We start from the raw sequence: 13,409 nt of genomic DNA, 5'->3' as shown, positions 1-13,409 counted from the left end.
AAATACCCAATGCCCAAAATTCAGTACCTGACACCACATATACCAAAGTGATGCTCTGGGTTGTTTTTTCTCTCTCTCCCTCCTCCATCTCTCTCACTTTAATTAATGTATTTTTATTTACTTATTTTTTTTCTAGAGCTATTGTTGGGGCGCAGTGCATACACTACGAATCCACTGCTCCTATTGGCCATTTTTCCCATTTTGTTGCCCTTGTCTTTTGTTGTTGTTGTTCTTATGGTTATTGCTGCTGTTGTTGGATAGGACAGAGAGAAATTGAGAGAGGAGGAGGAGACAGGGGGAGTAAGAGACAGACACCTGCAGACCTGCTTCACCCCTTGTGAAGCGACCCCCATTACAGGTGGGGAGCCAGGGGCGTGAACCAGTATCCTTACACTGGTCCTTACACTTCATGCCAAATATTTGACAAAATAAGCCAGAAATCACCTCTTCTGTAACCATTTAAACAACTATCCGCTATGCAAAGCACAGTCTTTTCAAACTTCATCAAAAGTCATAACAGGGTAGAGGAGAGATCTGTGGCAGCTACCATCCTAGGTCAGGGCATCCCTGCCACAGCTGTTGTGTCCCTAGAGGTTACTCATATGACAGTTGGATGTCCTCAGGGGCTATGTCCAGGGCTGAGTCCATCCACACTGGTCACTTCCAGGTGCTTCAAACTGACATGCCGAGCAGTGGGTGTCCACCCACCCTTGGAGCTGTCCCACTATCAGATCAAGTTTGCAGCCACCTCCCTGTACGATGTGTCCGTGACCAGCCTGTACGTCATCAACTCTCACCTGAGCATGAACTCACTGACCCACTCCGTACCCCGAATCGGCTCCGGGGACACATTCCCCGTGGGACCCACCTCCTTCGAGTTCCTGCTGCCCCCGGACTCGCCCATCACCATCTCCCCCTTGGTGGGGACTGTGCTGCCTGGAAAGGTGGGTGTGACACCTGTGGGAGAGTGACCATGGGTGGGGCCACCTGGGACTCTTGGCTCCACCCACCCAGCACCACAGCAGTGTAACCTTCTGCACTGTCCCTGGGGCCCAGCAAGGCCAAGAGGGGCTCTGTGACCAGTGCATGGAGCGGACAAGGGGAACTGCACTCGGTGTAGACTTCAGCAGTGGGGACAGGCCCTGATTCTCTGAGGTCTTTTTTTATATAAGATTTTATTTTATTTTTAATCTAATCTGTTTTGTTTTATTTATTTATTTATTAAGGGATAGGAGGAGAGAGAGAGAAAGAACTAGACATCACTCTGGTACATATGCTACCATGGATCAAACTTGGGACCTCCTTTATGAGAGCCCAATACTTTATCCACTGCACCACCTCTCGGACCACTCACTGAGGTCTTTATAAAATTTTTTACGTACTTAATAATTTATTGGATAGAGACTGAGAAAAATTGGGAAGGGTATATAGCATAACGGTTATGCAAAGAGGCTTTCATGCCTGAGGCTCTCAAATCCCAGGTTCAATCCCCCACACCACCATAAGCCAGAGCTGATTGCTGATCAGTGCTCTGGGAAAAAAAAGTGGGGGGAGGGAGGTGGTAGCATAGTGGATTAAGCACACATGGTGCAAAGCACAAGGACCACTGGAAAGATCCAGGCTGGAGCCCCTGGCTCCCCACCTGCAGGGAGGGGGGGTCACTTCACAAGCAGTGAAGCAGGTCTCCATATGTCTATCTTTCTCTCCATCATTCTGTCTTTCCCTCCTCTCTCGATTTCTCTCTGTCCTATCTAACAACAGCAATGACAACAACAAGGGCAACAAAAATGGAAAAAATGGCCTCCAGGAGCAGTGGATTTGTAATGCAGGCACCAGGCCCCAGCAATAACCCTGGAGGGAAAAAAGAAAAAGAAAAGAAGGGGAGCAGGAGGTGAAGCCCACACAGACCACACTGTGACTGGACACCAGGAGGGTTCAAAGTACCCCTCCTGCTTTGCCCAGGGCAGACACATAACAATAACCCTGATGGCAATAAAATAATAATGGTGATGATGATGATCTTGGTGATGTCCTGCCACCTATCCCAACTTCTGGGGAACCAGAGTCAAGCAAGGAGGCCTTCTTGGAAGGGGTGTGTTAAAATTAACTCCCTCCCCAAAAAAGATGGTGAGGACTTGCACCCAGGTCCATAGAGGAGCCTAGGGGAGGCACAGGCAACAGGTGCTTCCAGTACTCAAGGCCACCCTGCCCTTCCTGCCACAGAGGTGCCTGGTCCAGGTGGCCTTCCAGCCAGTGCTGTCTAGTGAGGTCATCCGCCAGGAAGCAGGCCAGACCCTCACCAAGGATGTTGAAGTCAGAGGGGTAGGTGCTGGTGCTGGCTGGGGGTGCGCTGTCTGCTGGTGGGGGGCTGTCTGCTCCTTGTACAGTGGGCAAGAAATGCAACTTGTTCTTGCTGGGTATACTTCTATGGAGCATCATGTCTGTGGAACTATTCAAGAAGTCAAAACTTTTTCTGGGACTAGGGGATAGGCTCAATAGGTAGAACACAGGCTTTGCTCTGCATGAGTCAATCCCCAGCACCCCATGGGAGGACCATAGACAGTACCAAGATGATGCACTGGTATCTCTCCATCTTCTCTTTTCTCCTCTCTCTCTCTCTCTCTCTCTCTCTGGATTGAAGAAGAAAAGCTGAGGGGGGGGCTGAGCAGTGGTGCACCTAGCTGAGTACATATGCTACCATGTGCAAGGATCCAGATTTGAAGCCATGCTCCTCACTTGCTGGGGGGACCCTTAATGACTTCTAAGGCAGGTCTGCAAGTGTCTGTCTTTCTATCTCCCTCTCTATTTCCACCTCCCCTCTCAATTTCTCTCTGTCCCATGAAACAAAATAAAAAGAGAGGGAGGGAGGGAGATTAGGAGGGAGGGTAGCAGTGGATTTGTAGTGCCAACACTGAGCTCCAATAGTACCCCTGGTGGCAATAAAAAGAAAGAATGGAGGGGAGGAGAGAGAGTAGGAGAGAGAGAGGAGAGGGAAATTGACCTGGGGAGGCCCTAAGTTCATTCTCCTATACTGCATTAAAAAATAAAATAAAAACTGGAACTGGCATAATAGCTCACTTGGATAGTGCACTGCTTTCTATGTGTGTGATCCAAGTTCAAGCCCAGCCCCCACCACATTGAAGGAAGTTTCTGTGCTGCAGTCTCTTTCACTCTCCCTGCCTCTCTGTCTCTATATAAAAATAAGTAAATAAAATAAATACCCCTCCGGGGCAGGGTAGTGGCACATCCAGTTGAGCACATATGTTACAATGCACAAGGACCAGGGACCGGGTGGTGGCATACCTGGTTGAGTGCACATGTTGCAATGCTCAAGGACCCAGGTTCGAGCCCCAAGTGCCCACCTGCGGGGGGAAAGCTTTGCAAGTGGTAAAGCAGGGTTGCAGGTGTTTTTCTGTCTCTTTCCCTCTCTGTCTTTCCCTTCCTTTTGATTTCTGACTTTCTCTATCCAATAAATAAATACAGATAATTAAAAATTTAAAAAAAAACAATGCACAAGGACCTAAGTTCGAGCCCCTGGTCCCCACCTATAGGGGAAAGCTTTGCGAGTGGTGAAGCAGTGTTGTGCGTGTCTCTCTAACTCCCTTCCCTCTCAATTTCTGGCTATCTCTATCCAATAAATACATAAAGAGAATAAAAAATTATAAAAAGGGGACCAGGCAGTGACATACCGGGTTAACTGCACATAGTATGAAACTCAAGAACCTGAGCAAGGATTCTGGTTCGAGCCCTCAGCTCCCTACCTACAATGGAGTTGCCTCACAAGCAGTGAAGCAGGTCTGCAGGTGTCTATCTTTCTTTCTCCCTCTCTATTTTCCCCTCCTCTCTCAATTTCTCTCTGTCCTATCCAAAAGAAAGAAAGAAAGAAAGAAAGAAAGAAAGAAAGAAAGAAAGAAAGAAAGTGACAGCAGTAGTAGTGCAGGCACTGAGTCCCAGCAATAACCCTGGAGGTAAAATAAATAAAATACATACATATATATTAAAATAAATACCCCTCCATGGGGGGAAAATGTTCTCTTCACAAGACCCCTGCATCCTCTCAAAGCCCCAGCAAGCTGGTAGGTCCCCAAGATGGGGCTTGGGAAGGGCTCCCCTGCACTGCTGAGTAGGCCAACCTTTCTGCAGGATGGCTTCTCTAGTCTTGGCCTCCAGAGGGCAACTGTGACATTCACCTGGAGTGTGAACCTGGGGGTGGGGATGGGGTGTTCAGAGGATCAGAGGCTATATCCTTGCCAACCCCCACGGACATGTTTTCACTGCCCAGGGTGACACAGGCCCCTACTACCCTCCAGACCAGAAATACACCACCTGAACCTCTCCAGTCTTCCAGTTTTTTCCCAGGCACACTTGCTTGTCCCCTGCTGGTCAGGAGTGGAAAAGGCACAGGGACAAGGATAAAGCTGAGGGTGAAACTGCCCAATCTATGCAGGCTTGTGTCCCTCTTTGAACCTGCTACCAGGCTATCTAGGGAGCCACTAGATAGCACCCCAGGGCTCCCAAGCTGGGCCTAGGAGAAGAAGCACCTGGGAGCTACCACCATACCAACTGGGCCAGACAGGGCCCCAGGTAGCCCCACAGCCAGTCTCCCCCATCAGTCCCGCAGGGACACAACCACCCAGAGGAAGGACATTCGCAGGCAATCCACCTCCGTGCAGCGCCTGCCACCCCGAGACAGAGTGTCCCAGGTCTCCACCTCCTACCCGTTGGATCTACAAATGCAGGAGCTCAAGTGCAGGTGGGCCCAGGAGAAGGCTGCTTTGGCTCCTAGCCAGACCCCTCTGATGGGACCCTGCCCTGGCTCCCCACAGGCTGCCTGCAGCAGGGCAGTACTGAACAATGTGACCAGAGTTCAAGATTAGATCCAGGCTCTGCCTTTCTGAACATCCACTAACCCCAACCCCCTGGGCTCTCCATGGGTGGGGAAGATGCCCTGATTTCCAAATCCCCATCTCCACAAGCCTGGCTCCTCTCTGCAGCCCCAGAAAGCTCGAGTCCTTTCTTGGCCCAGGAACCTGGCTCTCTGATTATCTGCCAAAGGTGCCTGCTCTCCTGTGCCTGACCAGACCCAGGGCATAGAGAAGTCCCCTCAGAACCCAGGGCAGGGGGACAAAAGTCAACTACTTAGACAAAACAGGAGTGGCCTTGTGAGCATCCCAGAAGGGCTGCCCAAATGGAGCTGCCCTGAGAGGCTGGAAGAGCCGCAGCCTGCCTGCGGGAGCCCTGGGTACACAGGGTTGCTTTTTGCTGCCTGCCTTCCAGTTCTGAAGAGTTCCTGGCCACACAAGCCATCCTGATCAGATCTTTCCAGGGCAAGTTCCACAAGTTTGTTGTCCCCTGTGTGGTTGCCAGCGGTGACATCAAAGACAGGAAGGGCAAGGAATCCCTAAGCTTCAGGTGGGGTGCCCTGCCCGGCACGGTCTGCCAAACCATCATTGTTCTCCTCAACCACAACCCAGTTGGGGGTGGGGGAGGTCTGTGGAGCCTAGAGCAGGTGGCTGCCCCTGCACTCTGCATGCCCTGCTCTGCCCCCAGCCCCCACAACACCCTGTACCTGGAGCTGTGGTGCCCATCAGTGGCACCATCCATCATAGTCACATCCAACAAGGGCAAGACCTTCTCCAACTTTGGTGACATTGCTGTGGGTGAGTCCCAGTCGGATGCCCCCATACTGCCCCCCAAGCACCCCCAGACCTCAGCTCACAACTCTGACTGCCCTCAGGACACCATGGCCTGCAGAAGATCACCATCCAGAACATCTCTTCCGAGGACCTGACTGTATCCTTGTTCACTATGGCTAGGGATGCTGGCGGGGTGGGAGAGCTGGTAGAGGGAATCCCCCTCACAACCTCTCCTTGACTCAGGGCCCCAGCTACAGTTCTCCCTGCTGAACCCTGACGGCCCCTTTCTCCTGCTCAACCCCATCCACAAGCTGCCTGCAGGTGAGAGCCACGTGCTGGCTCTGACCTTCTCCCCGCAGGACAGCATGCAGGTGATGCCCCATAGCACAGCCCACGGTGCTAATAGTGGCATCCCACAGCCTTAGTGCTGGCAGGTGCTGCCCAGTGTCCCCAACACAGGACACTCCACTTGCACTTGACTGTGGCAGCCAACCACACTGAGGGCATGATCTCCACAGGCCCACGAGACACTGGACATCATTACTAGGAGGGGCACACTCACCCTGACGCTGGTGGGCACCGGTGTGGCCTCCATGATCACCTGCTCCATCGAGGGGGACATTCTAAACATGGGCTACGTGATCGCCAGGGAGTCTGTCTCTTCCAGCTTCAGGGTGAATGAAGCAACACCCCAGGGCCACCTAAGGTCCCTCAGCTGCCTGCACCTCCGCATCTCTCCAGCAGGGGTGCGGGCCCCTATTTCTGGAAAGCCAAACACGCCCCCTTGCTGTCACCCAGTCTGCGATGTGTGTGTGTGTATGGGGGGGGGGGGCTTAACTCAGACCCCAGCGGGATGCAGCCTGCCCTGGAGATCCCACTGCCGCCCCCATGCGCCTCCATGGCAGGAGGGGAGGCTGGACCCCCGCCACACACCCCCACGCAGAGCTGTCCCTCGGGGAGTGGGCAGTGGCCCGGGAGACCCTGCCCGGTGACCACGCCCCGTCCCGTAGCTGCAGAACAACTCATCGCTGCCCATCAAGTTCTCCATGCAGCTGGACAGCCTGGCGGGCGCCCGGGCAGAGACCCAGCAGCAGCTGCCGCGCTTCCTCACCTCGCCCGCACAGAGGACAGAGGTCGTAGGTGGGTGCCAGCAGCCTAGGGGAAGGGGCGGGCCCCAGGCCCGGCTAGGTGACCAACCCCCCCACTCCCCCCACCCCACAGGCACACAGAACCTCAGCGGCCTGAGCGTGTTTAGCGTGGTGCCGGTGGAGGGCGTACTGGAGCCTGGCAAGGCACAGGATTTCACCGTAACCTTCAGCCCAGACCACGAGAGCCTCTACTTTTCTGACCGGCTGAAGGTTGTGCTCTTCGAGAAGGTGGGTGCTGAGTGGGAGAGACAGCATAATGGTTCTGCAAAATTCCTTTCATGGGGGCCAGGCAGGTACACAGTTGAGTGCGCACATCACCATGTTCAAGAAACCGGGTTCAAGAAGCCCCAGCTCCCTACTTGCATGGGGGATCCCGCTTTAGGAGCAGTGAAGGAGGTCTGCAGGGGTCTGTCTTTCTCTCTCCCTCTCCGTCCTTCCTCCCCTCCCAATTTTTCTCTACCCTGTCAAAATTTTAAAACAGAAAGAAAGGGCATGCTGGCACCAAGTCCCAACAATAACCCTGGTGGCAATGAAAATAACTAAAGCCTTTAGGGGGGAGACAGCATGATGCTTATGCAAAGAGACTCTCATGCCTGAGGCTCTGAAGTCCCAGGTTCAGTCCCACACACCACCATAAACTAGAGCTGAGCAATGCTCTGATCTATAGATATTACAGTAATAATAAAAATAAAGTCTTTCATGCCTGAGGTACCAAAGGTCCCAGATTCAATCCCCCCACACCACCATAAGCCAGAGCTGAGTAGTGATCTGATTTTTTTTTTTAAATCATAAAAAAGAAAAGTGGGTGCTACCAACCCCTTCCAAGACCCCTGGTGAGGCCTTGATGCCTGGGAACCTCCACTGGGCTGGGGGTCATCAGGTAGACCCTGGCACCCCAACTCTGAGCAGCCTAACCAGGTATCTGTTCCCAGAAAATTTCCCACCGGATTCTGCTGAAGGGTGCTGCCCGTGAGCACATGATGTTTGTGGAAGGTGGAGACCCATTGGATGTGCCCGTGGAGTCACTGGCAGTGATCACGGCCTTAGACACTGAGCGCAGGGAGGGTGAGCCCCAAGCAGGCCCATCAGTGCAGGTGGAGGGTGGGCTGCTAAACAGAGCTAACCACTGCCTTGCCAGTCCTGGGCCCCCCCCCAGCTACCCCTGTCCCACCCCTCCACCTAACCCCCTACCCCATTCTACAGAAGCTGAGGAGCTAAAGCCCATCCTGGTAACACTGGACTATGTCCAGTTTGATGGGGACATGCCAGCCCCACCAGCCACTCGAGAGTTGCAGGTGGGCTGCATCCGAACCACACAGTCTTCCCCCAAGAAGGTGAGCCCCACATTACCCAACCCCAGAGCCCACCACTGGGGCTGTGGGTTGGGAAACCTGGCAGGGCTATGTGCCCAGTGCCAGCCCACCAGCCACCATAATGCCCCACAGACGGTGGAATTCAGCCTGGACAGCCTCTCAGTGCTGCAGCACAAAGGCTTTTCCATTGAACCTGCCCGTGGCTCTGTGGAGCGCGGCCAGACCAGAGCCATCAGCATCTCCTGGGTGCCACCAGCAGACTTTGACGTAGGTGCTTAGGAATGCTGAGTACTGGGTGGGGATGGGTGGGCTAGTGGGTTGCTGTAGACTAAGCCCTGTCCATCATTCCACACCAGCCAGACCACCCGCTCATTGCCTCAGCCCTGCTGCAACTCAGGGGGGACGTGAAGGAGACTTACAAGGTCCTGTTTGTGGCCCAGGTTGTAACCAGCTACTGAGGCCCCAGAGGGGGTCTCCCCAGTGATCCCCTCGGGCTCTCCTGTCCACCTCAAGGCCCTCTCTGAGTCTTCCACAGTCCTGCTGGATGCTTCACCTGGGCACCTTCTGCAGGGCCCCTGACACCATACCCCTCAGTGCTCCTGATGCAGCTGCTTCTAGCTGCCCTGGACCCAGACAGCCCCATTCTAGAGCACCTGTTCCTGGCCCTCAACACCCAGAACCAGCGGTGAAGACAATCCCATCCCCCACCCCATCCCCCCTCCTGAACCCACCAGCACCCACCCAACCTTCTGAGGCCTGGGGGAGAGCCTCCCCACCTGCCAATAAACACTGAATGTTTGTCTCCAGGCCTGTGATGTGACCTTAGGGTTGTAAATCTGTTGTGGGGAGCACAGGCAAGATGGTGACTAAGCACTGGGGAGGTAGCTCCCCATCCCACACCCAAACAATCCACCCATTAAACAATTGCCTCTGCTGGGAACACTTAGGAAGACTAAGATGGTCAGAAAGGGGGGTGCCTGGAACAAGGCAAAGTACTGGGGTGCTGGGGGACAGGGCTGAAGACTTGCCCACGTCCTGAGAAGTCCACTAAGGAGGATTCAAACACGAGAGCCTTTAGGCCTCCCTGGACCCCCAAGTTCCTCATGACCCCAAGCAAAGGTGAGCAGGTTGCGGAGCTAACCCTGCCATGCAGACCTCCCTCCTGAGCCCTGCCTACCCTAGAGTCTGAGCCTGAGCTCCACCTGCTGGGCCCTACTGGTACAGGAGATGTTGTAGTGAGCTCTTATTGGTATCACCCCAGCCCTGGCTTATGGGGAAAAACTGGTTGGACACAGCCCTGCCTGCCGCCACCACTACCACCACCACTACCACCACCACCCAGGTATGGGGGGGATGGGTATAGGTGCAGGCTTCAAGACCCTGCCTTTGGCTGCCTGCTCCCACCCCAGCACCTGGTTGAATGCACATGCTACAATGCACAAGGATCCATGTTCAAGCCCCAGGTCCCCACCTGCAGGGGGAAAGCTTTGTGAGTAGTGAATTGTTGCAAGTGTCTGTCTCTCTCCCTCTTTATCACCCTCTTCCCTCTCAATTTCTGGCTGTCTCTACCTAATTGATAAATAAAGATAATAAAAAACAAACAAAAAATATTTTTAAGAAAAACAAAAGAAGGGGCCAGGTGGTGGCATACCTGGTTGAGCATACATGTTACAGTGTGCAGGGACCCAGGTTCGAGCCCCGTCACCACCTGCAGGGGGAAGCTTCACGGGTGGTGAAGCAGGTCTGCAGGTGTCTATCTTTCTCTCCCCCTGTCTTCCTGTCCTCTCTCCGTTTCTCTCTGTCCTATCCAACAACAAAGACAGTAATAACAACAACGATAAACAACAAGGGCAACAAAAGGGGAAAAAAATAGCCTCCAGGAGCAGTGGATTCGTGGTGCTGGCACTTCAAGCCCCAGAGCTAACCCTAGAGGCAAAAAAAAAAAAATTAGAAAAAAAGAAAAGCATGGCAGTGAGTGGCCCCATCTATAGTGGCTTCTGGGAGACTTATGTCTGCTGGCAGGCTAAGGTCCTTCTACTCCCATCTGGGGGAAAGTGAGGGGTAGAGCCCAGGACAGACTGGCCAGATGAGGGAAGCCCCAGAGACTCCTGGGGACTGGCAGCAGGCACAGACCCTTCTGGCTTGGCTGTCCCGCCACATGGCCCTGCTGGCTGGGGTAGAAATGAGGATAGTTTTGGGGTATGGTCCCAGCTAAGGAACAACTGCTGGACCCATGCCCCAGAGAACCTGCCCTCCCAGTTGCTGAGACCACACAGGACAGACCTTGCCCAACTGACCCATCCTTAGCCTGAAAATGATCGAGATGACAACCAGGGAGCTTCCAGCCTTCCTTGGCAGAATGGGCCCCAGGTCACACTCCCCAGCTTGGATTTGCTTTTTGAGGGGACGTGCCGCTGGAAATAGCCTGCACCCTGGCACTGAGACTCCGGTGGTCGAGCCTGCAAGCAAAACGCCCCCCTTTACCTTCAGCGCAAGGATGAGAGGTTCCACCGCATTGTCACACTCGCCATACCCTGAAGCTACACCGGGTGCAGCCGGCCAGGGGACGCTCGGGACCACACCCAGCCAGTGTGCTGACACGCTGGGGCTGGATAAACGGGACTGGGCCCAGGTTGGGTGTGGGACTAGGCGGGGCCCTGGGCCGGGTTTGCGGGGATGGGATGGGGATGCCTGGGGGAGAGAGGAGGGGCGTAGAGGTGTGTGTGTGAGGGGGTCTGGGCGAGGGTTTGGGGTGTGGGTTGTGACCTGAGAAGAACTTGGACAAGGCAGGGTTTGCGCTGGGAGGGGAACTTGGGGACCTGGACAGGGTTTCCCAAGGGCGTGCCCTGGGCGGGGTTTGAATGGGGCGGTGCTTGAGCAGGAAGGGGCCTCTGATGGGTTTTGGACTAGGCGGGGCCCTGGGTAGGGTTTCACTGGGCTGTTTACGTAATGGGTGGGCCTGTGGGCGTGGCTTTCGCGGGGCGGGGATTGCGCGGGAAGGACCGGTGGTGGACAGTGTCTGGGCGTGTTTTGCGGTGGGCGTGGTTGGTGGGCGGGTCCTCCATAAAGCTGCGGCACCCGGCCCTCCGCCTCCGGGTGGCGGAGCATGTCTGCGTGGCCACCGGCTGCCCGCAGGCTGCTGCCACTGCTACTGCTGCCGCCGCTGCTGCAGGTAAGTCGTGGACTCTGGGCTCGGGCACCGTGAGAGCGTCTTTGTTCAAGCGCGCCCCGGCCCAGGCTCACCCTGTCCCTACAGGTGGCGCTGGGCTTCGCGGAAGGCAGCTGTGACCCCTCGGATCAGTAAGTCGGGAATGGTTAGGGGAGGGCGCAGGGGTCGGCCCCGCCCTGCAGGGAGGCTCGGGCTGCGCCCCGCCTGCTCCAGGTGCTGCCCATTCCTGCAGGTGCCCGCCCCAGGCCCGCTGGAGCAGCCTGTGGCACGTGGGGTAAGTGGCCGGGGCGATCCACACTTCTCACGGGGCGGGCCCACCAGACTCCCGCCCTACCCAGGAGTTACTGTCCCCTCCAGAGAGTTGGGGCCCTCAGTAGGATATCCCAGCCTTTTGCCCCCAGTAGAAGGGCAAGTCCTTCCCCACCCCTAGGCAGCTCCAGGCACCCCTCCTCCACACACACACACCCCACTCCATTCAGCCTGCTTACCCACCTCCTCCCCACCCCCTCCATTGCTCCTGTGGGAGGCCCTGTGAACGGTCATTGGTCTGAGCACAAGACTGTGCAGTAAGCCCAGGACACTGTGTCCTGGGAGTGGGCCCAAGGCCACTTGTAGCCAAGCCTGGAGAGACAGCCATGGCAGGCCAGCTTGGGCCAGGAGGGAGGTATCAGCCTGCTCCCTCTCCCCCCACGGGGAGCAGTGGGGCCACCCTGGCAGGTGCAGGTGCAGAGGTCCAGCAGCAGGCTCTCACTCCCCTGCCTAGGCTCATCCTGCTTGCCGTTCTGCTGCTGCTGCTGTGCGGGGTCACAGCCAGCTGTGTCCGCTTCTGCTGCCTCCGCAAGCAGACAAACACACAGCCTCACCTGTCACAGGCAGCGTGCGATCCAGTGGGCATCCCTGCAGACAGCGACAGCCCTGTGCACAGCACTGTGACGTGTGAGTGCCCACAGCCCCCACCTGGTTGTCCACCTGCCCACAATGGGGGGAGGGGGAAGGCCTCTTCCAACAAACCCACTCCCTTCCCTCCAGCCTACAGCTCTATGCAGTACCCACTGGGCATGTCACTGCCCCTCCCCTTTGGGGAGCTGGACCTGGACTCCATGACACCCCCTGCCTATAGCCTGTATGCCCTGGAGATGCCCCCCTCCTACGATGAGGTCATCAAGATGTCCAAAACCAGCCAGGAAGAGCCAACCCCCTCCCAGTAGCCCACATGCCTCCTGGGGGTCTGGGACACAGGAAATTCTCCTGGGCCTCCCAGTGCCACCACCACCCACTCCTTGCCCAGAGGGGACTGTGCAAGGGCATTTGGAGCCAAGGACACCCACCCCCCCTCTCCATCCTTCCCCCCTGGGAAGGCCAGCCATCCAGCACATTGCTGCAGCCCTAGCCTCGTTGCTATGTAACGGCCTGGCCTGGCCCGGCAGGCCCAGCCCAAAGGAGCCCCACAGGCCCTTGGGACCCCTGCCTCTTCCTTTTGGAAAGAATAAAGTTTATATCTAAATGGTCTCACCTCTGGGAAAGGGCAAGGGGGTGGGGTGTCCTCTGCAGCCTATCCCTGTGAGCAGCGTGGAGGCCAGGGCTGGGCTGTGAGAGGGGGAGAGTGTCAGGTGTCACAGCAGCTGGGAGGGCCTGTGCCCATTGGTCCCCAGAAACCACCCCCCATGCCTCCAGTCCCTCATCCCCAGAGGAGACAGTGAAGCAGGTGAGTGTGGTTGGAGTGTTTATTGGACACAAAACAGGAGATAGAATGAGGGAAGAGGGGTGGGCGAAGCAGCTTTGCTTACTGGAACTCCCACAGGGAGGTAGCACCTCTAGCTCCTATTGGGCCAATTTGAAGGACTCCCTGGTCATCATGACCATGAACTCTAGGGGCAGAGGATTGGGTCAGCCTCCCACCAGGGCCTGCTCTCCACTCATGGGCCAATGCTGCTCACCCTCATAGTCAGTGGTGCCATCCCTGTTCTTGTCTGCCTCCTTCATCATCTGCTCAGCCTCCACCTCATCTAGGGGTTTGCCTGTATTGGTGAGCACGTACCTGCCAAGCACAGGCAGTCTGGAACTCCAGCGGGCAGGGCACAGCCTCCCCAGCCAAACCCAACTTGAGCATGTCCCAGTCGATGTAGCCCTTGCCCTCCTTGTC

The 13,409-nt window shown here is 55.8% G+C and overlaps 3 protein-coding genes across 6 annotated transcripts in view; 2 read left to right on the top strand and 1 right to left on the bottom strand.

The window, feature by feature from the left end:
• Window positions 1-9,417, top strand: part of CFAP74 (cilia and flagella associated protein 74) — a 79,945-nt gene extending 70,528 nt beyond the window's left edge. For 2 of the 4 annotated variants that reach the window (XM_060199884.1, XM_060199881.1), the window contains 13 exons: window positions 668-944; window positions 2,224-2,322; window positions 4,614-4,753; window positions 5,278-5,660; window positions 5,738-5,793; window positions 5,888-6,007; window positions 6,155-6,310; window positions 6,647-6,776; window positions 6,858-7,012; window positions 7,717-7,849; window positions 7,988-8,118; window positions 8,230-8,364; window positions 8,454-9,417. In XM_060199884.1, coding sequence (XP_060055867.1) covers window positions 668-944; window positions 2,224-2,322; window positions 4,614-4,753; window positions 5,278-5,660; window positions 5,738-5,793; window positions 5,888-6,007; window positions 6,155-6,310; window positions 6,647-6,776; window positions 6,858-7,012; window positions 7,717-7,849; window positions 7,988-8,118; window positions 8,230-8,364; window positions 8,454-8,555 — 2,017 coding nt within the window. In that variant the 3' untranslated portion in view covers window positions 8,556-9,417. The remainder of the gene's footprint in view (window positions 1-667; window positions 945-2,223; window positions 2,323-4,613; window positions 4,754-5,277; window positions 5,661-5,737; window positions 5,794-5,887; window positions 6,008-6,154; window positions 6,311-6,646; window positions 6,777-6,857; window positions 7,013-7,716; window positions 7,850-7,987; window positions 8,119-8,229; window positions 8,365-8,453) is intronic. The other 2 variants (XM_060199883.1, XM_060199882.1) reach the window with 2 other exon arrangements.
• Window positions 1-10,600, bottom strand: part of GABRD (gamma-aminobutyric acid type A receptor subunit delta) — a 110,677-nt gene extending 100,077 nt beyond the window's left edge. The window contains exon 1 of the mRNA XM_060199887.1: window positions 10,582-10,600. The gene's annotated coding sequence lies outside the window, so the exon portion shown is untranslated. The remainder of the gene's footprint in view (window positions 1-10,581) is intronic.
• A 376-nt stretch (window positions 10,601-10,976) lies between these two features.
• TMEM52 (transmembrane protein 52) lies at window positions 10,977-12,770 on the top strand. The gene is made up of 5 exons (XM_060199880.1): window positions 10,977-11,269; window positions 11,335-11,397; window positions 11,499-11,540; window positions 12,030-12,202; window positions 12,296-12,770. The coding sequence occupies exons 1-5, from the start codon at window positions 10,992-10,994 to the stop codon at window positions 12,472-12,474; spliced, it is 735 nt and encodes a 244-aa protein (XP_060055863.1). The 5' UTR covers window positions 10,977-10,991; the 3' UTR covers window positions 12,475-12,770.
• The last annotated feature ends 639 nt before the right edge of the window (window positions 12,771-13,409 follow it).

Source organism: Erinaceus europaeus, chromosome 10, assembly GCF_950295315.1.
Source record: "Erinaceus europaeus chromosome 10, mEriEur2.1, whole genome shotgun sequence".
NCBI lineage: Eukaryota > Metazoa > Chordata > Mammalia > Eulipotyphla > Erinaceidae > Erinaceus > Erinaceus europaeus.
The sequence above is the reverse complement of the archived record's forward strand: the minus strand, read 5'-3'. Positions and strand labels throughout refer to the sequence as shown.

What these genes read in the sequence shown, in the direction of transcription:
- TMEM52 (XM_060199880.1), top strand. Translation starts at nt 10,992, where the DNA reads ATGGGTTTTGGACTAGGCGGGGCCCTGGGTAGGGTTTCACTGGGCTGT. An exon ending in TGCTGCCGCCGCTGCTGCAG is followed by an intron (nt 11,270 to 11,334) that starts GTAAGTCGTGGA and finishes GCCCCGGCCCAG; the next exon opens with GCTCACCCTGTCCCTACAGG. An exon ending in TGTGCACAGCACTGTGACGT is followed by an intron (nt 12,203 to 12,295) that starts GTGAGTGCCCAC and finishes CCTTCCCTCCAG; the next exon opens with CCTACAGCTCTATGCAGTAC.